This window comes from Galeopterus variegatus, unplaced genomic scaffold (assembly GCF_000696425.1).
Source record: "Galeopterus variegatus unplaced genomic scaffold, G_variegatus-3.0.2 Scaffold4397, whole genome shotgun sequence".
In the NCBI taxonomy this organism is placed as follows: Eukaryota; Metazoa; Chordata; class Mammalia; order Dermoptera; family Cynocephalidae; genus Galeopterus; species Galeopterus variegatus.
Window position 1 is genome coordinate 61,185 of NW_007730508.1, and position 18,608 is coordinate 79,792.

Sequence of the window (18,608 nt, forward strand, 5' to 3'; positions counted from 1 at the left end):
ACTCACATCATTACATTATTCTCTATTTTTGCTTAAGTTTCAATTTTTCCATAATAAAAAAATTTTTAATTCACCTTGTACATTATATTATTCTCTCTACTTTCATGTATATTTGAAATTTTCCAAAAGCTATAAAAAAAAAACCTTATCAGATGCCTTCCTTGACCATCCCCATCAGCCTTCCCATCACCCCCACACACACACATGCCACTCTAACCATTATTCTTCTTAGTACTTATCCATGCCTGACATATAATATGTTTATCTGTTTATTTGCTATCCCCACCAACTAAAATGTCAGCTCTGTGAAAGTGAGAACCCTGTTTTCTTCCACTGCTAGATCCCCAGGAATCATAACAGTGCCTAACACACAGTAAATATTTTCCAAAATAATATTTATTGAGTGAATTCCATTTTACAGATTAGGAAACTGAGGTGCAAGCTGATTTAGCAACCTGCTCTAAGCTACACAGCATGTCAGTGCTGAGCCCAGAATTTAAACGCTGGTCTAGGCCCCTCTGTCCTCCAGGATCTTAGAGCCTACTCCTCATTTTCTCTCTCTCACACACACATACACTCAGGTGATGTTACCTGGTGGCACATGACCCAGGACCAGGAGAATCACAATGAACAGAAGCAGCTGTGTCATGGCCACAGGGCTCCTGGGGAGGCTGCTGGGGAAAACACACGAAGAAAGGAATTGAGTGTGCTGAGCCGTGCAGCCTGCGGCCAGCCTTTACTGAGCTGCGATAAAAAGGAAGAGCTGTGGGCGGCAGACCTAAGTGGGAGTATGCGGCTGCGAGATCCCAAAGCTGCTTGGGATCTCAGCCAACTATGTGGAAACTGCTCGGCCACACCCTCTAAAGGCTGCTGAGCTCTGAAGCTGGGGGAAGAATTTTCTGGGGCAATGCCTAGTGTCAAAAACTGAATATCTTCCCCACCCAAGAGGGTGGGAAGAGCCTTGACTTGAGAGAGACCTAGTTCAATCCCAGCATTTCCCCTAATCTCTGTGAGATCTTGGACAAGGACTTGCCTCTCTGAGCCCCAGGCTGTCATCTATGAAATGATGACAAGCCTTCCTTGCAAGGCTAATAAATGTATGTTTCCCTTCTTAATGCCAAGGAAATGGTACCAGAACCCACTGGCCCATTCATACAAGCATGTATTTAGTCCTACTCTAAAAATGGGAAGAGTTGGGCCGAGCCCGTGGCTCACTCAGGAGAGTGCGGCTCTGGGAGCTTAGCAGCGCTCCCGCCACGGGTTCGGATCCTATATAGGGATGACTGGTGCGCTCACAGCGCTCACTGGCTGAGCGCGGCGCAGCTGGTCTCAAAAAGGACGGAAAATAAAATAAAATAAATAAATAAAAATAAAAATGGGAAGAGTAATAGCACTTACCTCACAGAGAGTAATAGCTACCTATCTCATTTAGAGGATTAAATAAAATAATATAGTGGTTCTCAGACAAGCAAGCAGCAGCAATACCTAGGACTTGCCAAAAATGCAAATTTTCAAGCCCTATCCCAAGCCTACTAAATCAAAAGCTCTTGGGGGAAGAAGGGGTCCAGCAAGCTGTGACTTAACAAGCCCTCCAGGTGATTTAATGAGCCACTGAAGTTTGAGAACCACTGAGATAATATATGTACAGAGCTTAGAACAGTGTCTGGAACACGGGTATCTAAGTCGCATCATGAAAGATGAGTAGGGGAAAGGGTATCCCAGCAGAAGGTACAGAATGTGCCTGAAAGAGTGGGGCATGGGCAGAGTGAGAACTTTGTTGGAAGGAGGGGTTGAAATAACCATGCAAAAGACAGGAGCCAGAGCATGAGAGGCTTCGGATGCCAAGTTCAAGCTTTTGTATTATAGACAATCAAAGGTTTTTTAGCAAGGATACATTACGGTTTTAAATAAAGAAAATGAAACCCAAAGAGAGGAGTTGATTTGCTTATGGTCACACAGTAATTGAGCTGCAGAGCTGGGATGGAAGGAAGCCAAGTCACCTCACTCCCCAGACCATGAAGGGTGCTGCCCCACTCACAGCCGGTCTTGCAGGTGGGAAAGGAAAGCTCAGAGGGCCAAGCAACGGAAGGAAGCCATGCCTGAGGGCGTTCAGCATCTGCCCCAAGACCTGCGGGGGCTCAGCAAGTCAACCTGGCTGCTGTGGAAGTTGCTCCAAGCTGGATACCTGGACCCCTCAGCCATGACAGTGAGCCCCACCCCCAGGTACAGCCTGGTCTCCAAAACCCCACACACATACCCGCCCCAATCCCTCAAGACCTACTCAAAAAGCCTGGATCCTGGCAACATGAATGGCCAGCATTCACCAGGATCCTAGCCAACTTCTCTTCTATGCCAAGATCAGTGTCTCTTTCTTCATCCTACATGCCTGGGAAGATCTGAAGAAATTAAAAAAAAAAAAAAAAAAAAAAAAAAAAAAAAAAAAAAAAAAAAGCCAGGGACCATGATAGAAAGGGACAGTAGGCTGAAAGGGGTCAAGGCCTGAGTCCCAGGCCCAGCTAATCTTCAAGTGGTAAACGAACGAATGAGTGTGAATGAATGATGTCAAATTAAGATACTCCTAACTCTTCAATGCAAACTTCCTGGGCTCTCTCTTCCCGCAAGCCCCCTCCCAAAATTAATTCTCCATCCAGAGCATGATTCCTGGGGATCTAGTTTCCCAAAATTAATTCTCCATCCACAAACTACATATCTGCATCAGGACCACTTGTGGCACTTGTTTGAAATGCAAATTCCCAAACCTCTCCTCCAGTACTACTGAGGCAGAACTTAGAAATGTGAACTTTCAACAAGCTCCCCAAGTGGTTTTTGTGAGCGCTAAAGTTTGTGCGCCCCATTGATGGAGTGAACAGATGCGGACGCAGAGGGGGATCCAGACCCAGGAATCCAGAGCCCCCCACCCTTCCTTTCTCATCCCCCACCCCAATCCCGTCACGCCCACTCTAGGTGAAGGACTGGAGGCGGTGGGTCAGCTGAGCTGTGCCCTCTTAGAAAAGTCGCCGAGCGGCCAAGTCCTTGGGGCGGGAACCCCGGGGCTGCCCTAACGGGGCGGGGCTGGACGGGGCGGGGCCGCGGCTCCTCCCCAAGCCCGAGCGGCCGGGCGGGACCCGCCTGAGGGGCTGCGTGCCGAGGCGGGAGGTTCAGCCTGGAGCACCCGGCAGCCGAGGCGGCGGGGGACCCTGGACTCCTCGCCACGCCGAGGTAAAGCTCCGCGCAACCCGCAGCCAACTTGCTCAAGTTGGAGCGGAGTTCGCCAGGCGCCTGCATGCGGGTTCTGCAGCGCAGGCCGGGGCGGGGGGCCTCGAAACCGCGTCCCAGGGCGAGGGTCTTCAGACTTGGCGTCAGGAGGGCTGGGTAGCCTCGAACAAGGAACCCCTCCGGGATCGGAGGACTCACACCCAGGGTCCCGGGCTGGGAAAGCTCAGACTAAGACTCCAAGAATGGCACAGAGTTCCCGGCGCTGTGGGCTCCCCTCCCCGTCCCCCGTCAGGACTCTGTCCTGTCACCAAACCTGGGGCTGGCGGGCTCGCAGCTCCCGACCCCCGACAGCAACTGGAGGCCGTAGCGCCAGCCGCTCCTGAATTTTTCACGCAGGGGGCGGGCCGGACGCGCCGTTCCCATGGCACCAGGGCACTCGGGTTACAGCCGGAGGGAACCCCCAGAGTCCCCTCGCCCTTCTGGGGTACCAGCCCACCCCTTCCTGCCTCTTCCACAGACCCCGTGAGATCATCGGGCAGCGGAAGTAAAAGCCCCTGGGGGCCTTCAACCCGCTGTGCACCCCCCAAACCCAGAACCGTGGGGAAGGGGAGGATGGGGACTATTCAGATGGCTTCCATAACGAGAGTCTCAAGTTCTGAATGGGAGGGGCAGGTCCGTGGGAATGTGTGTGCATGCGTGGACATCCCACCTCGCATCTGCCCCTCTGTCTGTCTGTGCCACTGGGGGTGGGTCATTGTCTAGGCATGGGAAATGGCTTCTGGGTGTGCATGCCCGTGTATGTTCACAGCCTGCGCACTCAACCCTTCCAGCTAGACTCAGGTTTACCTTGGGCCTGAAGCCAGAAAGCCCCCACCCCAAGGAGCTGAGGGGCCTCCTCCTCCCATGTGAACAAGAAGGGACTTTGGAGGAAGCCATCTCAGCAGCTCATCAGGATCCTACAGAAGAAGGGGCTCAAAGCAACTGGCACACCGACCATTCCCCCTTTTTTTGGAAGTAAGGAAGACAGGCACAAAGCCCCCCCTTACCAAGTATGACACTAAACACCCAGCAGGAAACAAAGACATCCCTGCATCGGCGAGCTAGCACTCCGCTGCCCCTGTCCTCTCGGGGCCACAAGCCTGGCCTCCTGTGCACAGCACCCTCCACTCAATCCCAGCATCCCCGGCTAGGCCAATCAGCCTCCCTCAACCCTCCTGCCCGGAAACCTTCACCTGCCCATGATTGGTCCTCTGAATCCAGCGACTCTGAAGGCTCCTGGGAGGCCCTCTACCGTGTGGTGCTGGCTAGGCCAATCAGCCTCCCTCAACCCTCCTGCCCGGAAACCTTCACCTGCCCACGATTGGTCCTCTGAATCCAGCGACTCTGAAGGCTCCTGGGAGGCCCTCTACCGTGTGGTGCTGCTTGGAGATCCTGGCGTAGGGAAGACCAGCCTGGCCAGCCTCTTTGCAGGGAAGCAAGAGCGGGACCTTCATGAACAGCTGGGAGGTAAGGACCCTATGGTCTGGGCTGGGATGTGACCAAAGGAGTGAAAGCCCTGTCACCAGGGACGCAGGGCTTCCAAGAACAGTTGTACAAGTCATGCACTGTTCAACTCTAAGGGACATCGTTCACACAGACTATGAAGTGAACGATACCGCACTAGAGTTGTGCGAGGCATAGCCCACACAGTGATCTAGGGGAGGGAAATTCCTTGACTAGAATGAAAATTTTGCCGGTTTCCCATGGATGAGAGGTATATGATTCATTTCCATGTCATAAGGGGAGTAATTCTGAATTCCACGAGTGTCAAGAAATGTTGGACTTCCACCCAGCTCAGAACCTCCAAGTCCCAACTCCCCCTGATTCTGGGATCCTCCTAGTCCCATAGACATCCATCCATGGCCACCATGACCTATAGTAAAACTAAGATCCTTCCCAGAATGGAGACTCTCAGACCCCAAGTTCTGGGCCTTGGGTTGCTTTATTCCCAAGAAATGCAGTGAGCTGAGGGTCAGGAGCCCCAAAATGATGGGGTACAGGGACAGGACAGAAGAAATTAAGATGGGCCTTGCGGGACTGGCTGAGAGGACATAAGGTGAATGGGGAGGAGGGTTGGTTAAAAGCAGAGAGAAGGCAGGAACACTCTGGCCAGGCTCATTCTCCAGCCTTGACCCACCACCCAAGAGTGAGAACCCATATGTGTTACAGATGGGGAGACTGAGGCCCAGAGAGGCTAACATGACCTGCCTGAAGCATTCACTAAGCCAGACAGACAGGACTGGGAGAATTCCCAGCCCAACTTTAACCACACCATCCCACACTCAATTCAATCAACCAAACCAAATTTCTAGCACCTACTATGTGCCAGGTACTATGCTGGCAGCTGGAAAGACATGGGCTCCTCATGGAGCTTCTTGACCTTCCAGGAGAGACAGACATCAATTAAGTGTGGTGAACATTTCCAAGGAGAAGTGGAGGGGGTGATGTGACCCGAAAGGGGGGCTAGGGAACCCCACACCCTCCCAGGCCTTCCCCTCCTCCCTGAGATCTGGCTCTTCCCTCGGTTGCAGAAGATGTGTATGAGAGGACCCTCACAGTGGATGGCGAGGACACCACACTGGTGGTCATGGACACCTGGGAGGCCGAGAAACTGGTATGGCACAGCAAGCAGGATTGGGGGGAGGGATGCTGAGCCTAGTACCAGACTCCTTCCTGTCCCCTTCTGGGACACTACGGAGCAGGGATGGGACTGCAGCCATCCTCAACAACACCACCCCCAAAACCACAGCTCCTAAGCAGCTTTCCCACCCAAAGACAGAAGAACCTCATAACCCTGACCCTTTTTCTCATTCCGCTGTCCCTTCCCAGCAGCATCCAGGATATGCTTCTCCCCCCGCAGGCCTCCCCATCATTATTACCACCCTCATCCCACCTCACCCACCCACATTGTGCAACAGAAAGAACACTGAATTTGGCACCAAAATGCCTAAGGTTGAATTCTCCTTTCTTTTTCTTCCTACTTGTATAGCTCTGTGCAATTGACTTACCCACTCTGAGCTTCAGTTTTCTAATCTGATAAATGGGTCAATCATTCCTGCCTTCCTCATCAACTGGTTTTTTAAAGTTCTTACCTAATTTCAGAGGTGAGCCCAGTTTGGAGTATGAAAAAGTGCTGAACAGAGGTGAAGAATTGTAAATGATCATTCTTATTCATTATAACTTGGTGGCTAGTGAAAAATGAAACCAAAGGGTGTTCTTTCCTTCTAGAGCAGAAAGACAGCAGCAGGCAGAGACACGTCCCTGTTATGATTTTATCTGGTTTGGATTTTTGTTACTCTTGCTATACAGTAATATATGCTCATTGTAGAACTTAGAGAAAACACACCTAAGCAAAAGAGAAGGACCTAGGGCCAGCCCGGTGGCGCACTGCTACAGTGCACCGCTTGGGAGCACGGAGGCGCTCCCGCCAAGGGTTCGGATCCCACATACAGACCGGTTCCCGCTCACTGGCTGAGCAAGGTGCAGGCGCAACACCGAGGGTTGCGATCCCGTTGCCGGTCCCGGTCCGGGCGCGACACTGAGGGTTGCGATCCATTGCCGGACACGAAAAAAGACAAAAAGTAAAAAAAAAAAAAGAAAATACCCAAACTCATAGAAGCAGAAAACGGAATGACGGTTGCCAGGGGCTGAGGGGAGGGAGAAGTGGGGAGCTGCTGTTCCATATGTGTAAAATGACAGTCATACAGATGAGTAAGTTCCAGAGAGCTATTGTACAATGTTGTGCTTATGATTAATAATAGTGTACCATACACCTAAAAATTTGTGAAGAGGGTAGATCTCATGTTACGCATTCTTATCAAAATAAAAATAAGTAAATAAAAACAAAAAAAGACCACAAATGAAAAGAGTTGCTTCAGGCACCCTCCCCTAACACTCAGGGAGGCCCTGTCCATAGGTGGGGCTTAGGAAGACAGTGTTGGATGATTGACAAGAATGGCTGACAGATCCACTGATAGGTCCAAAGGATAGAGATGAAGGAGCTATGTGGCCAATTCCCTTTAACAAGCATAAAAGGAAACGCAGGTCTAAATGAGCATAATAATGATGATGATGATTCTCATAACAGCAGTGGACATTTATGGAGCACCCTCTTCCTAAGTGTCAGCCTCTGTGCTAAGCCCTGGACATATATTATGACATTCAGTCAAAACAAAAACTATACAATGAGTCTTCTGATTCCCATTCTAATGAGGAAACTGAAGTTCAAGAGGTTAAGTAATGTGTCCAAAGCTCTCAGAAACTGGGATTCAAACCCAGATCTACAAAACCCCAGAGCCTGTAGTCTTACGTGGTAGGACTGCCCCTCCCCATCCCCCCAGGGAGCATCACCTTCTGAACCTTCAGCTCAGATTTCACACATTCATTCATTCATAAATACTTGCTGGGTGTCTACCATGGGCCAGCATGCTGGAGACACAGCGGTAAATAAAGCAGGCTTGTCCTTGGGCCTCATGGAGGTCACAGGCTGGTGAGGGAGGACCTACTTTTTAGATGTAGTTGAGAATCCTATGTGGCAGAATCCAGCAAGCTAATCAGACTGGGAGTCCCACTGGGAGACAGGGTACTGGACTAGAAGGCAGGAGCTGGAACTCTGTGCCCAGCTTGCTGTGTGGCCTTGAGAAAGTATTCTTCTCTTCACTGGACTTTGGTTTTCCTTTCAGTAAAATGAGGAAACAGAACCAGTTTCCCTGGTCAATGACTGTGAAGGGAGTTCCCAAAGAGGGTTTGTGCAGTGGCAGCCTTGTTGGAATAAGCTTTCATCCTTTCCATCCATGGGCTAGATGGTTCTCTGGTGTCAGAGAGACAGAATCTCACCGAAGTGGGTGGGCCTTTGGCTCATCGAGTAGTGTCCCAGCTTCGCTGACCATCAGGGTCACCTGGAAATTATTAAAAATCAAATTCTCAGGCCTTACCTCAGAACCTCTAAAAAAGTGGGGCTCTGAAATCTGTATTTTTAATCACATTCCCAATGCGTTCTTACCCACAAGTCCATGCACCAACCAGCTTTTGTGATCCTGACACATATTATTTGTGCAGTGAATGAATGAATGGTCAAGACCCACCCTCTCATTCTACAGATAGGGAAACTGAGGCCAAGAGGAAGGAAGGAACCTGTCCATAGTCAAGGTTGAGAACCCACATCTGTCTGACTCACCCAGGGCTATTTGGCTTGGGGATTGATCAATATGTCTGTTGAGAACGTACCCCCTTTGATAGTGACGTTGACCGTGGATCTGATGCTTTCCTAATTATCTACCTTATTTGGTTATCAGAAAACTTTTCTGGCCTCTTCCCCCTCACACCTACGCTTCCATCACACTCAGTCTTTCCCACTCCAGGCCTTAGCTCTGACTATTGTTCCCTTTCTCTGGAATCTCTTCTCTCCTGCTTGACCTGCTCATCCTTTCAAACCCCCCTCATTGGTCCACTGTGAAGCCCTCCCACACTCTGCCACGTTGAGTTCTTCTGGCCTCCCCATCCCACTGCCATGGCTCCTCCAGCCACCTGCATATGCCTCTCTTAAGGGGGCTTATCCTGCTGCATTATAACTCTCCATTCCCCTAGCCTTCCGCCCAGACCATAAGCTTTTGGAGGGCAGGAACTGTGTCTTATTAAACACTAATAAAGTGTTACCCAGGTGGTCCAGTCTCAGAGTGCTGTACCTGACAAAAGATCACCATCCAAAATGGAATATCAAACTCACTCCAGTTCTTTGCTTTCTTTGGTCAAACCACAAGTGGAGTGAAAGGACTCCACTTCTTAAAGTGTCCCTTGCCTCTCCCATCCCCTCTGAACTTAACACTGCATGACTGTTCCATCGCCTCTCTTTCTTCAAAACTGTCCTGAAAAATGCCTCCCCCTGAAGTCAGCCTTGTGGCCTCACTTCTCTCTCTTCCTTTTTTCTCTTAATTCTGGATGCAGAAGGACTAAAGGACTGTCTGCCAAGGCAAAGCCCTCCTCAGAAACCAGACAGAAAAGCTGAACAGGCAAAGCCAGAACCCTCCTTATCGGGAAGGGAAACTAGGAAAACTTTTTGTCTCCAGTGCCCAGCCTACAGAAGTTATCAGTAAATGAGAGAATGCAGTGAGGTAATGTAATTGGCCCAATTTTTCAAACAGAGAAACTGAGACTCAGAGAGGATCTGTGGTTTTCCCAAGGTGACACAGGGAATTAGGGCAGAATCTGCCTCCCAAATCTGTCCAAAGTATAAACTCCAGCCCCATCCCACCCGTTAGACCATCCCAGCCCCGTCTTTCTCAGCCAGGGCCTCCGCACCCTCTGAGGATGGGTCTGGGGCCCCTCCCCGCACAGGATGAAAGCTGGAGCCAGGAGTCGTGCCTGCAGGTGGGCAGTGCCTACGTCATCGTGTACTCCATCGCAGACCGAAGCAGCTTCGAGAGCGCCTCTGAGCTCCGCATTCAGCTGCGGCGCACACATCAGGCGGACCACGTGCCCATCATCCTCGTGGGCAACAAGGCGGACCTAGCCCGCTGCCGAGAAGTCTCTGTAGAAGGTGAGCCCTCTACCCCACCCCACCCATTCTCTCAGCCCCACTGTTACTGCTGCTGCTCCAATGTTCTTCAACTCAGTGACTGTCTGCCCCTGCCAACCCGCCGCCATCCTGCATCTACTTGCCTGAGCCTGGAAGCTAAGAACCATTTTGCCTCCTCTTTCACCACCCTCCCCAAACCAGTCCCCAAGTCCTGTCAAGCCCACCTCCATTAATCCCACATTCCTGTCCCTCTGTTACCACAGCCTCTGCCCTATCTTGTCATCTCCACTTTAGCCAGCCCTCATACCTTTCTATCCCCAATCAGTCCTCCTCGCCAGGTGCCAGAGTATTCCAGAACCAGAGCTGACCTTGTCACTTCTTTGCTCAAAAATTCCCCTATGGCTCCCCGTGCTCTCAATCGGAGACACTTTACCCACAAGATATGATAGACCCAGTGCCTACAGGCTTTTTAAAAGCTTTCATTTGACAGATGAAAAAGACCATTATTGGCTCCAAAATACAGTGAAAAAATTATAAATTCAAATTTTGCAAATCTTTAATTGCTATAAAACATAAAATTGTGTCAGCCAGCAACTACAAACCAAAACTTTTAAAGTTATATATAAACTATGTTTACAGTGGGATGGGGAATATTTTAATAGGTTTGACATATCAAGTGGGGCCCATAAAAATCTTAAAATGGCCCTACTCATGGAGTAAAATCTAAAAAATCTGGAAACTGAGACCCAAAGAGGGAAAGCCGGTTCCGCAGAATCATCAGGCACTGAGGACTAGAACTCAGGTCCAGTGGCATCCTGGACTTGGAAGACCATATGCCTTTGTGGATAGACATCCAAAAAAAGCTGGAATCCCCAGTTTTAATCCCTGAAGATTTTGTAAAAACGTAGGCTCCCAGGCCTCATCCCAAACCTATCGAATCAGAATCCCTGAGAGTGGTCACAGGAATCTGCATTTAATAAATTCCTCCAGGTAATTCCAAGGCACAGTAAATTAGACCCCTTACCTAGCGTTCAACCTGGTCCCTGCCTCCCTGTCTTCCCAACCTCATTCTGCTATCAGTATCAGTCACTAGCCTGTGGTGAACTAAATCCTTAAAGCCCGATCTGACCCCCGGCATCAGCACCAGGTATGGGCACAGGAAAAACTATTTCTAATTCAAACTGAACACACCTCCTCTGGGGCTGGCCGGTTAGCTCAATTGGTTAGCCCGCGGTGTTATAATACCGAGGTCGAGGGGTCGGATCCCTGTACCGGCCAGCCGCCAAAAATCAAAAAAATAATAAGTGAACACACCTTTTCCTACCTTTATCTCCGCCTTCCGGTTATGGCTCCACCCCGGCTCGCCTGACCCCGCCCCCTCAGAGGGCCGCGCCTGCGCTGTGGTGTTCGATTGCAAATTCATTGAAACCTCAGCCGCTCTGCAGCACAATGTGGCTGAACTCTTCGAGGGCGTCGTGCGCCAACTGCGCTTGCGCCGCCGGGACAGCGCGGCCCAGGAGCCACCAGCACCACGACGGCGGGCCAGCCTCGGCCAGCGCGCTCGTCGCTTCCTGGAACGTCTGACGGCCCGCAGCTCCCGTCGCCGGGCACTCAAGGCTCGCTCCAAGTCCTGCCACAACCTGGCCGTGCTCTGAGGCCACCCGCCCTTCTGGGGGTGGCGGGACACGCATGCATTACAGGTTCCACCAACGCCACCGAGGGGCAAAGACGCCATTGCCTGAAGTCCATATCGTGGGCCTTGCATGTCCACCTTCCCGATGGCTGGAGCATCACCCGGAGCTACAGCCTCAGGGACCCCTCCGCCCTGGGGAAGGGATGGACAGAACTGGGGTGCCGGAGCCCCAAGCTAGACACAAAGTAGGGTTTTTTTTACGTGGTGGATGTCTTTTTGTAAACCCGGAGCTACAGCCTCAGGGACCCCTCCGCCCTGGGGAAGGGATGGACAGAACTGGGGGGCCGGAGCCCCAAGCTAGACACAAAGTAGGGTTTTTTTTACGTGGTGGATGTCTTTTTGTAAAAGTCTTCCTTGTCGCTGAGCTCTGGCCAACCTTCAGAAACCCCCACAATAAACCAGACCAGAAGAATGTCCTGTATGAATGTCCAGGCCGCTCCTTCTTGGGCTCTTCCAGGCATCTCCACCTTCTGCCCTCTCATCTACACTGGCTGCAGACCAGATAAAACTCCTGGCCTGGGTGTCAGCGCCAATCAATAAAGTCTTTGGACCAATTGTGTGCTCAGGCCCTTCTCCCAACCAGAAGGTACCCCGGGCCTTTGAGAGAGGCACAGCAGATCACAAACAACCACTGAAATAGTTCGGTGTGATGACCTGCTATTTTCTCATTAATCCATTTTTTTTAGATTATAGATTTACAGAATATTATCTGGAAGGAATCTCAGCACTCATCCTGGCAGTATAGTAGCTGGTTTTTATTGGGAGCTGTGTGCTAAGCTGTTGCAATTATTAGTTAATCTTCACAGCACCTGGGGAAAGGGTATTACCATTAACCTCATTTTACAAATTAAGAAACAGGCACAGGACAGTCAAGGCTTATGCCCATGCCCAAAATCATACAGTCGCTATAAGTAAAGCTGCCAGGATTTCTACCCAGGCTTGTCAGATTAAAGGACTGCCCAATTTATCCGCAGTCCTTTTAAGAAAGTTATGCCCAAGATCATACAGTCGCTATAAGTAAAGCTGCCAGGACTTCTACCCAGGCTTGTCAGATTAAAGGACTGCCCAATTTATCCGCAGTCCTTTTAAGAAAGTGAGAAACGCTATAAAGTCTCTGGAAACTTTTAAACACAGTAATGCCCACAATTTAACGGGGCGTGGGGAGGGGGAGGAGGAGTCATAAACTCCATTAAACTCAATCTATTCATTCCCAGGATGGACTGCAATTTAGTCTAGTTCACTTATTTCCCTAATGTGGAAACTGAAGCCCAGAGAGGGGAAGTGAGCAGCGTGGGGTCGCCCAGCCTGCCCCTCGGGCCTCCCTTTGGCTGTGCAGAAGTAAGGAGGTAGTGAGGCGTCCAGCCTGGCTGGGGACAGGGCTGGGTGTTGGGAATCAGGTCAGAAGTTTCCAGCCTGAAAGGAAGGAGTGTCACTACTTTGAGAGGAGAACAAGATGCAAACAGTTTGGACCATCGTGTCCCTGACGCCTGACACTCCTGCCCCCAACCAGCTGCCTGCCCAGACGCCTCAGCCCCTCACGTGGGCCACGTCCCAGCCACCGTGGACGCGGTGCCGAGAAAGACCGCAGCCCGAGTGAGCCGCATCCCCAGGCTGCGACCCCACCGCACCCCCAGTCTCGCCAGCGGGGTACTGGTGGCACTTATTCCTTCGTCCCAACCCCAGGCTGGGGACGGGGAGGGGAGGAAGGTCTTCCCCCGCCCAAGCTGTCTCCGTCCTGCGGTCGGGGGAGGGGCCACAGCTGTGGAAAGTTGGCAGCGGCAGCCAGCGGCAGCGGGAGAGTGGAAAAAATGATATCAAACCCGGAAAAATGCAGGCCGGATGGAGGGCCCGAGCCAGCCGGGAGGTGAGAGGGAGGGACGGGGGCAGGGCCACGGGCGGGAGCCGGCCTGAGAAAACTGAAGACGACCGCCGACGTTCCCCTCTGTCTTCATCTACAAGTATCTATTGAGGCCCTACTAAGTACGGGGCACAGTGCCAGGCTCTGGGGAAAAGGTAGGGCACAGAGGCATGGGGCACTAAGCTACCCGCTGGAGCTCACAGCCTGGTGGGGAAGCAGACTAGAAAACAAGTGAATCATCACAAACTGATAAGGGCTGAAAATCGAGGTGGTCAGGGAAGGGCCTGAAGAGAATCCAATCACCCTCAGTTCACAGATGGCTAAACTGAGGGCCAGGGAGGGAGATGGCTTAGTCCAGGCCACGTGGAATGTGGAAGAAATAGTGGAGACAGGATTAGAGGGGAAAGGGGCAGGGAAGAAAGAAATAGAGCAGACCAGGGTGGGGAGAGTATGCAGCCAGCACGGCAGGAAGGCAGAGGGGCTGAGAGCATGGGCCCTGAACCAGGAGGTTTGTGTTCAAACCCTGCTCTCCTCCAGCTCTCTGTACCTTAGTTTCCCCGTCTATCAAATAGGATTCATGACAGTCCCCTCTCTCAGGGCTGATGTGAGGAGTAAATGATTTAAGGTGTATAAAGTAAACAGTTCCTGTGTCTAGGAAGATTCAGTAAATGTTGACCCCTGATTTTATATCTTAAGATGTTGGGGAAACCAGATTTGTTAAGGGTAAGATATTGTGATACTGTGAATACCAGTTTGGGAATCTTTACCCAGCTATGACCCTAGAGGACTTTAGGAACATCTCTTTCCTCTTTCCCTCTTGGGCCTCAGTTTCTCCATCTGTAAAATAAAGGGATTGAATCTGAACTTGTATCATATATTGATGTACTCATGTGTTTATTGGCCATCTCTCCTACAGGAATGAAAGCTCCGAGAGGGCAAGGCCCTCAGTACCACTCTGCCCCCAGCACCTATGACAGTGCCTGGCTCATAATGGGTGCTTAGTAAATATTTGTTAAATGAATTAATCAACCGACCTATAAAGTGGCCCTTCCAATCCTGAACTCTCTGATTCTAGGTGTTTGTGAATAAGTCATGGCTGGGAAAGCATGTGAGAAAACCACAGTACTTCTTCCAGGAAAACAGCCCATTATAGTTTAGAAAGTTCTTTCCTATATGTAAAAAAAAAAAAAAAAAAAAATTTGCTTTAACTCTTTCTGTATGTTAGTGTTGGGCCCCATGCTACATGCTTGGTACATTTTCTCACTCATTTTCATCACAACCCCCTACTTAACAGGTGCTATTTAACAGATAAACACAGTGAGGCTCAGAGAACCCAAGAAATTTGTCCAAGGCCACACAGCAAGAAAGGATCTGACTTACACTCAGATCAATGCTTGAGAGGCAGGCAGGAGCTGTTATCTTAATTGTGCAATGGGGGAAACTGTGGTCCAGAGAGAGGAGATGAATTGCCCGAGCCCAGGGTTATGACCTAATAACAGCAAACAGTTACATCACTCTTACTATGTACCTGGTGCTATTCTAAGTGTTTTTCATAAATTAATTCATTAAATCCTCAGAACTGGTAATATTATGATCACCATGCTAATTTTCAGATGGAGAAACTGTAGCACAGACAGATTCAGTACCCTGCCAAGGATGGACAGCTAGCAAACAGCAGAGCCCCAATTTAGATAAGGGAAGTCTAGTCCCTATGTGTTAAGGGCTCCTCTATATTGCACCCTCTGTTGGTCCAGCAAGCCCAAAGCAAGATGGTTTAAAGGGGGAAGGGTCTTTGCACTGTACCCTGCTGCCTGGGCTGGGGGCAGGGCAGAGAACAAAAACACATTGAGAGTGTCCTCAGCCGCCAGCTGGGACTTTCCACCTTGAAGAGGGGATACTGTTATGGAAAAAATGATAAAGCTCTGGAAAGATGAATGTGTCCCCAGGGGCCGCCAAGTCTCATCAGAGTCTCCGCCACCCGTTGCTGTGGGGAAGGCCACAAACTGTGCTGGCCTGGTCCTAATAAGATGAAGACCACCTGGATCTCGAGACACCCCACCCAGGCTGCTCAAATACTGAGGATCCCTGGCCTTGGTGGGAAGTTCCAATTTCCCAGCCGGAGTCATGAAACTTCTGCTCAAGGAGCCCCAAGGAATCAGGTTCAAGCTGGAGCTCCCTTTCTTTGGATAGTGGAAAATATACATTTCACAGGGCCCAGCTCATTCGTTCCCTCATTCAGCAAAGATTGACAAGGGTGTGGGCTCCAAAGGAAGGTGAAGAGTGTAGAGAGGGTCACAGCTGGCAGAGACGGGAACTTCTAAGTCCCTGCCCTGGACTAAACAGAAAAGGAAGGCTAAATGAGGGGTAGGAGTAGTGGAAAATTCATCTACAACTGCTTTATAAAGATTAAGAATCTCTCATCTCTGTCATGACCATGTGACCTCAGACAAATCAAAATATACAGTGAAGGGGTTAGGGTAGAATTCTCTACGTGATTGTCTCTGTCTCAAGAATATTTTAATATTCTAGTTCAATGGGTTGGAAAAATATACAAGTTCAGTTTCAATTTGAGAACTGTCCCCTTCTCTTCAGTTCAGGGTTCAGCTAAAAATAATACTAATGATGAGATGGAAGCTCTGGGTTCAGCAATGTGTGCGCTTTTCCCCAGTTCCGTCTGGTTCAAGTTCAAGGCTCGTGTGTGTGTGTGTGTGTGTGTGTGTGTGTGTGTGTGTGTGTGTGTGTGTGTGTGTGTGTGTGTGTGGTGGCTTACATTCCCATGCTTCATGGATGTGACAAGATGTTAGTGGAAAAGTGCAGGCTTTGGAACCAAAAGAAACCTGCATTCAAATCAGACACTTGTTCTCTGGGACACAGTTCATGTTCTCTGGGACACAGTTCAGCCTCCTTTTCTTCATCTTGAAATTGGAGGTGGTAATTCCTGTCGTATAGGATTAAGTGAGGTTTTTAATACTTATGAAAGCACCACTATAAGCCACTGGGAAATTTACTTCATCTCTCTAGGCCTTAGCTTTCTCATCTGGAAAATGGGGATTATTAATAGTATCTCTCTCTAAGTGTTGGTGTGAGAATTCAGATTGGCATTTGTTAGCATGATGCTTTGTACACAGTAGGCACTCAAATTTTAGCTATTAGTGTATTTCCATGCATTTCTTTATACTTTTTCTACATATATATTCTCTGAAGCATAGTATTGTGTGCTTTTAAACTTCATTCAAATATCATACTATATGTATCCTTCTCCAGCTTTATTTTTCACATTCAACATTATATTTATGAGATCCATTTGTGTTGATATATATAACCATAGTTCATTCTTCTTCATCACAGCATAGTATTTCATCGTATGAACATATAAGATTTATTTATCTTTTTTCCTGTTGATGGACTTTTTTTTTTTTGCTATTGCAAACAATGCTTTTATGAACATTGTATGTACCTCTTTGAGCACACGTATAGGAGTTTCTCTTTCCATCTTTCTACTCTGCCATCTTCTAGTCTCAGATTGCCCTGGGCTAGCTGTCCTTAGAGTCCCAGAACAGCCACCTTAGTTCCAGGCATCAAACACAGACATGACAAGATCCAGTGGAAGCAGGAAGGCTGTTTCTTCCTCAGCATCTCCCTTTCATCAGCAAGGAAACTTCCAGAGCTCTCTAGCAAACTTCCCCTCATTTCTCACTGGCCAGAATCAGGTCACATGGCCACCTCCAAACCAGTCATTGGCTGAGGTTAAGCAGAATTTGCCCCCAGGTATAGAGTCCAACATGGCAACACCAAGAAGAAAAGCTTCCTGAGGTTAAAAAAAAAAAAAAAAAACTACATCTCAGTCAACAAAGGAAAGAGCGGAATGTATTTCAGATAGATCACTGTTCTAGTTACTATGCTGTGTAACAAACCACCCCAAAGTTTAGTGGCATAAAAGCAATCATTTTATTATACTCTGGATTATGTGAGTCAGGAATTTGATCAGGGAAAAGTGGGTACAGCTTGTCTCTGGAGCCTCAGCTGAGAAATTCAAAGACTGGAGTGACTGGACAGCTGGGGCTGGAATCATCTGGTGGTGTCTGTCAGGAGGCTGATGCTGGCGGTGACCTCAGGATCTCACCTATACATGGCCCCTCCTCAGCCTGGCATATTTGTTTCCTATTGCTGCTATAAAAAATCACCACAAACCTAGTGGCTTAAAACAAAACAAATTTATTATCTTATAGTTCTGTAGGATACAAGTCCAACATAGCTCTCATTAGGCTAAATTCAAGGTGTCATCAGGGCTGCATTCATTTCTGAAGACTCCCGAGGAGAATCCATTTCTTTGCCTTTTCCATCTCCTAGAGGCCAACTGCTTTCCTTGGCTTGTGGCCCCTTCCTCCATCTTCAGAGCCAGTAATGTCAGGCCAAGTCCATCTCATGTTGTCATCTCTCTGGTTCTCCCTCTTCTGCCTCCCTCTTCCACCCTTGTCACGTACCATAGCATATTCACAGGTTTTAGGGATTAGTACCTGGGCATTTGCGGGAGGTGTTATTCTGCCTCCCACAGTGGGGTCAAGTGGGGGATGTAGGAAGGCAGCAGCTGGGTCTTCAGTCTTCCCTCTCCCCACTGTTTTGTTCTAATGAGTATAAAGGGGCTCTCCCCAGGAAGATGTCAAGGACACTGGGACACTGTCCTTAGAGTCTGACCTTGCCTCCCTTTCTCAAGTCCATGCTTCTCTCCAGGAGTACCAACTTGTTCAAATGTCCCCTGGGCAAATATCTACCCACCTTTTAGAAAACCCTACTTCCTATCCACAGAAGTAGGTCTTGCTTCAGAATTAGCCCCCTCCCTCGGCAGTGCATCTTTAGAAGTCTGAGTTACTGGGGCTGGGTTATCACCCCAGGTGCCCGATTAGGGCAGTCAAGGCTTCTCTGAACTATTCCAGTCTTATGGAGCAGTCCAGAGTGAATGTGACCACTCCAAATCCATTCCTCTTCAAGATATGCCCACCTCTGTGAATGAGGATAGATGCCTTTTCACAGAATTGTCTAGGAAATGATTGTTGAATCTTACACACACACACACACACACACACACACACACACCCCACACACACACACATTCTAAAACTGAAACCAGGCTTCACTAACTCAAATGCTCAGAGTCAGACAAGTAATATAATCCGTGAAGTAGACTGGGGAAAGGAGTTAGGGAACATCAAAGTCTATGGCAAACTGGAAGCACCTGCCCTGCCTAATGGAGGACAGAACTAAGCTGCCTATTACTGCTATTAGGATAT

General features: G+C 49.3%; 1 protein-coding gene and 1 long non-coding RNA gene across 2 annotated transcripts in view; one reads left to right on the top strand and one right to left on the bottom strand.

Annotated features, from left to right (window-relative positions):
• LOC103602990 overlaps positions 1 to 732 on the bottom strand; it is a 4,025-nt gene extending 3,293 nt beyond the window's left edge. Inside the window, exon 1 of the long non-coding RNA XR_551573.1 lies at positions 592 to 732. This is a non-coding gene — a long non-coding RNA (uncharacterized LOC103602990). The remainder of the gene's footprint in view (positions 1 to 591) is intronic.
• A 2,398-nt stretch (positions 733 to 3,130) lies between these two features.
• On the top strand, positions 3,131 to 11,651 carry REM1 (RAS (RAD and GEM)-like GTP-binding 1). The gene is made up of 6 exons (XM_008587441.1): positions 3,131 to 3,219; positions 4,047 to 4,454; positions 4,570 to 4,722; positions 5,787 to 5,869; positions 9,589 to 9,790; positions 11,153 to 11,651. Exons 2-6 carry the CDS (start codon positions 4,268 to 4,270, stop codon positions 11,422 to 11,424), a joined length of 897 nt encoding a protein of 298 aa, XP_008585663.1. The 5' UTR covers positions 3,131 to 3,219; positions 4,047 to 4,267; the 3' UTR covers positions 11,425 to 11,651.
• The last annotated feature ends 6,957 nt before the right edge of the window (positions 11,652 to 18,608 follow it).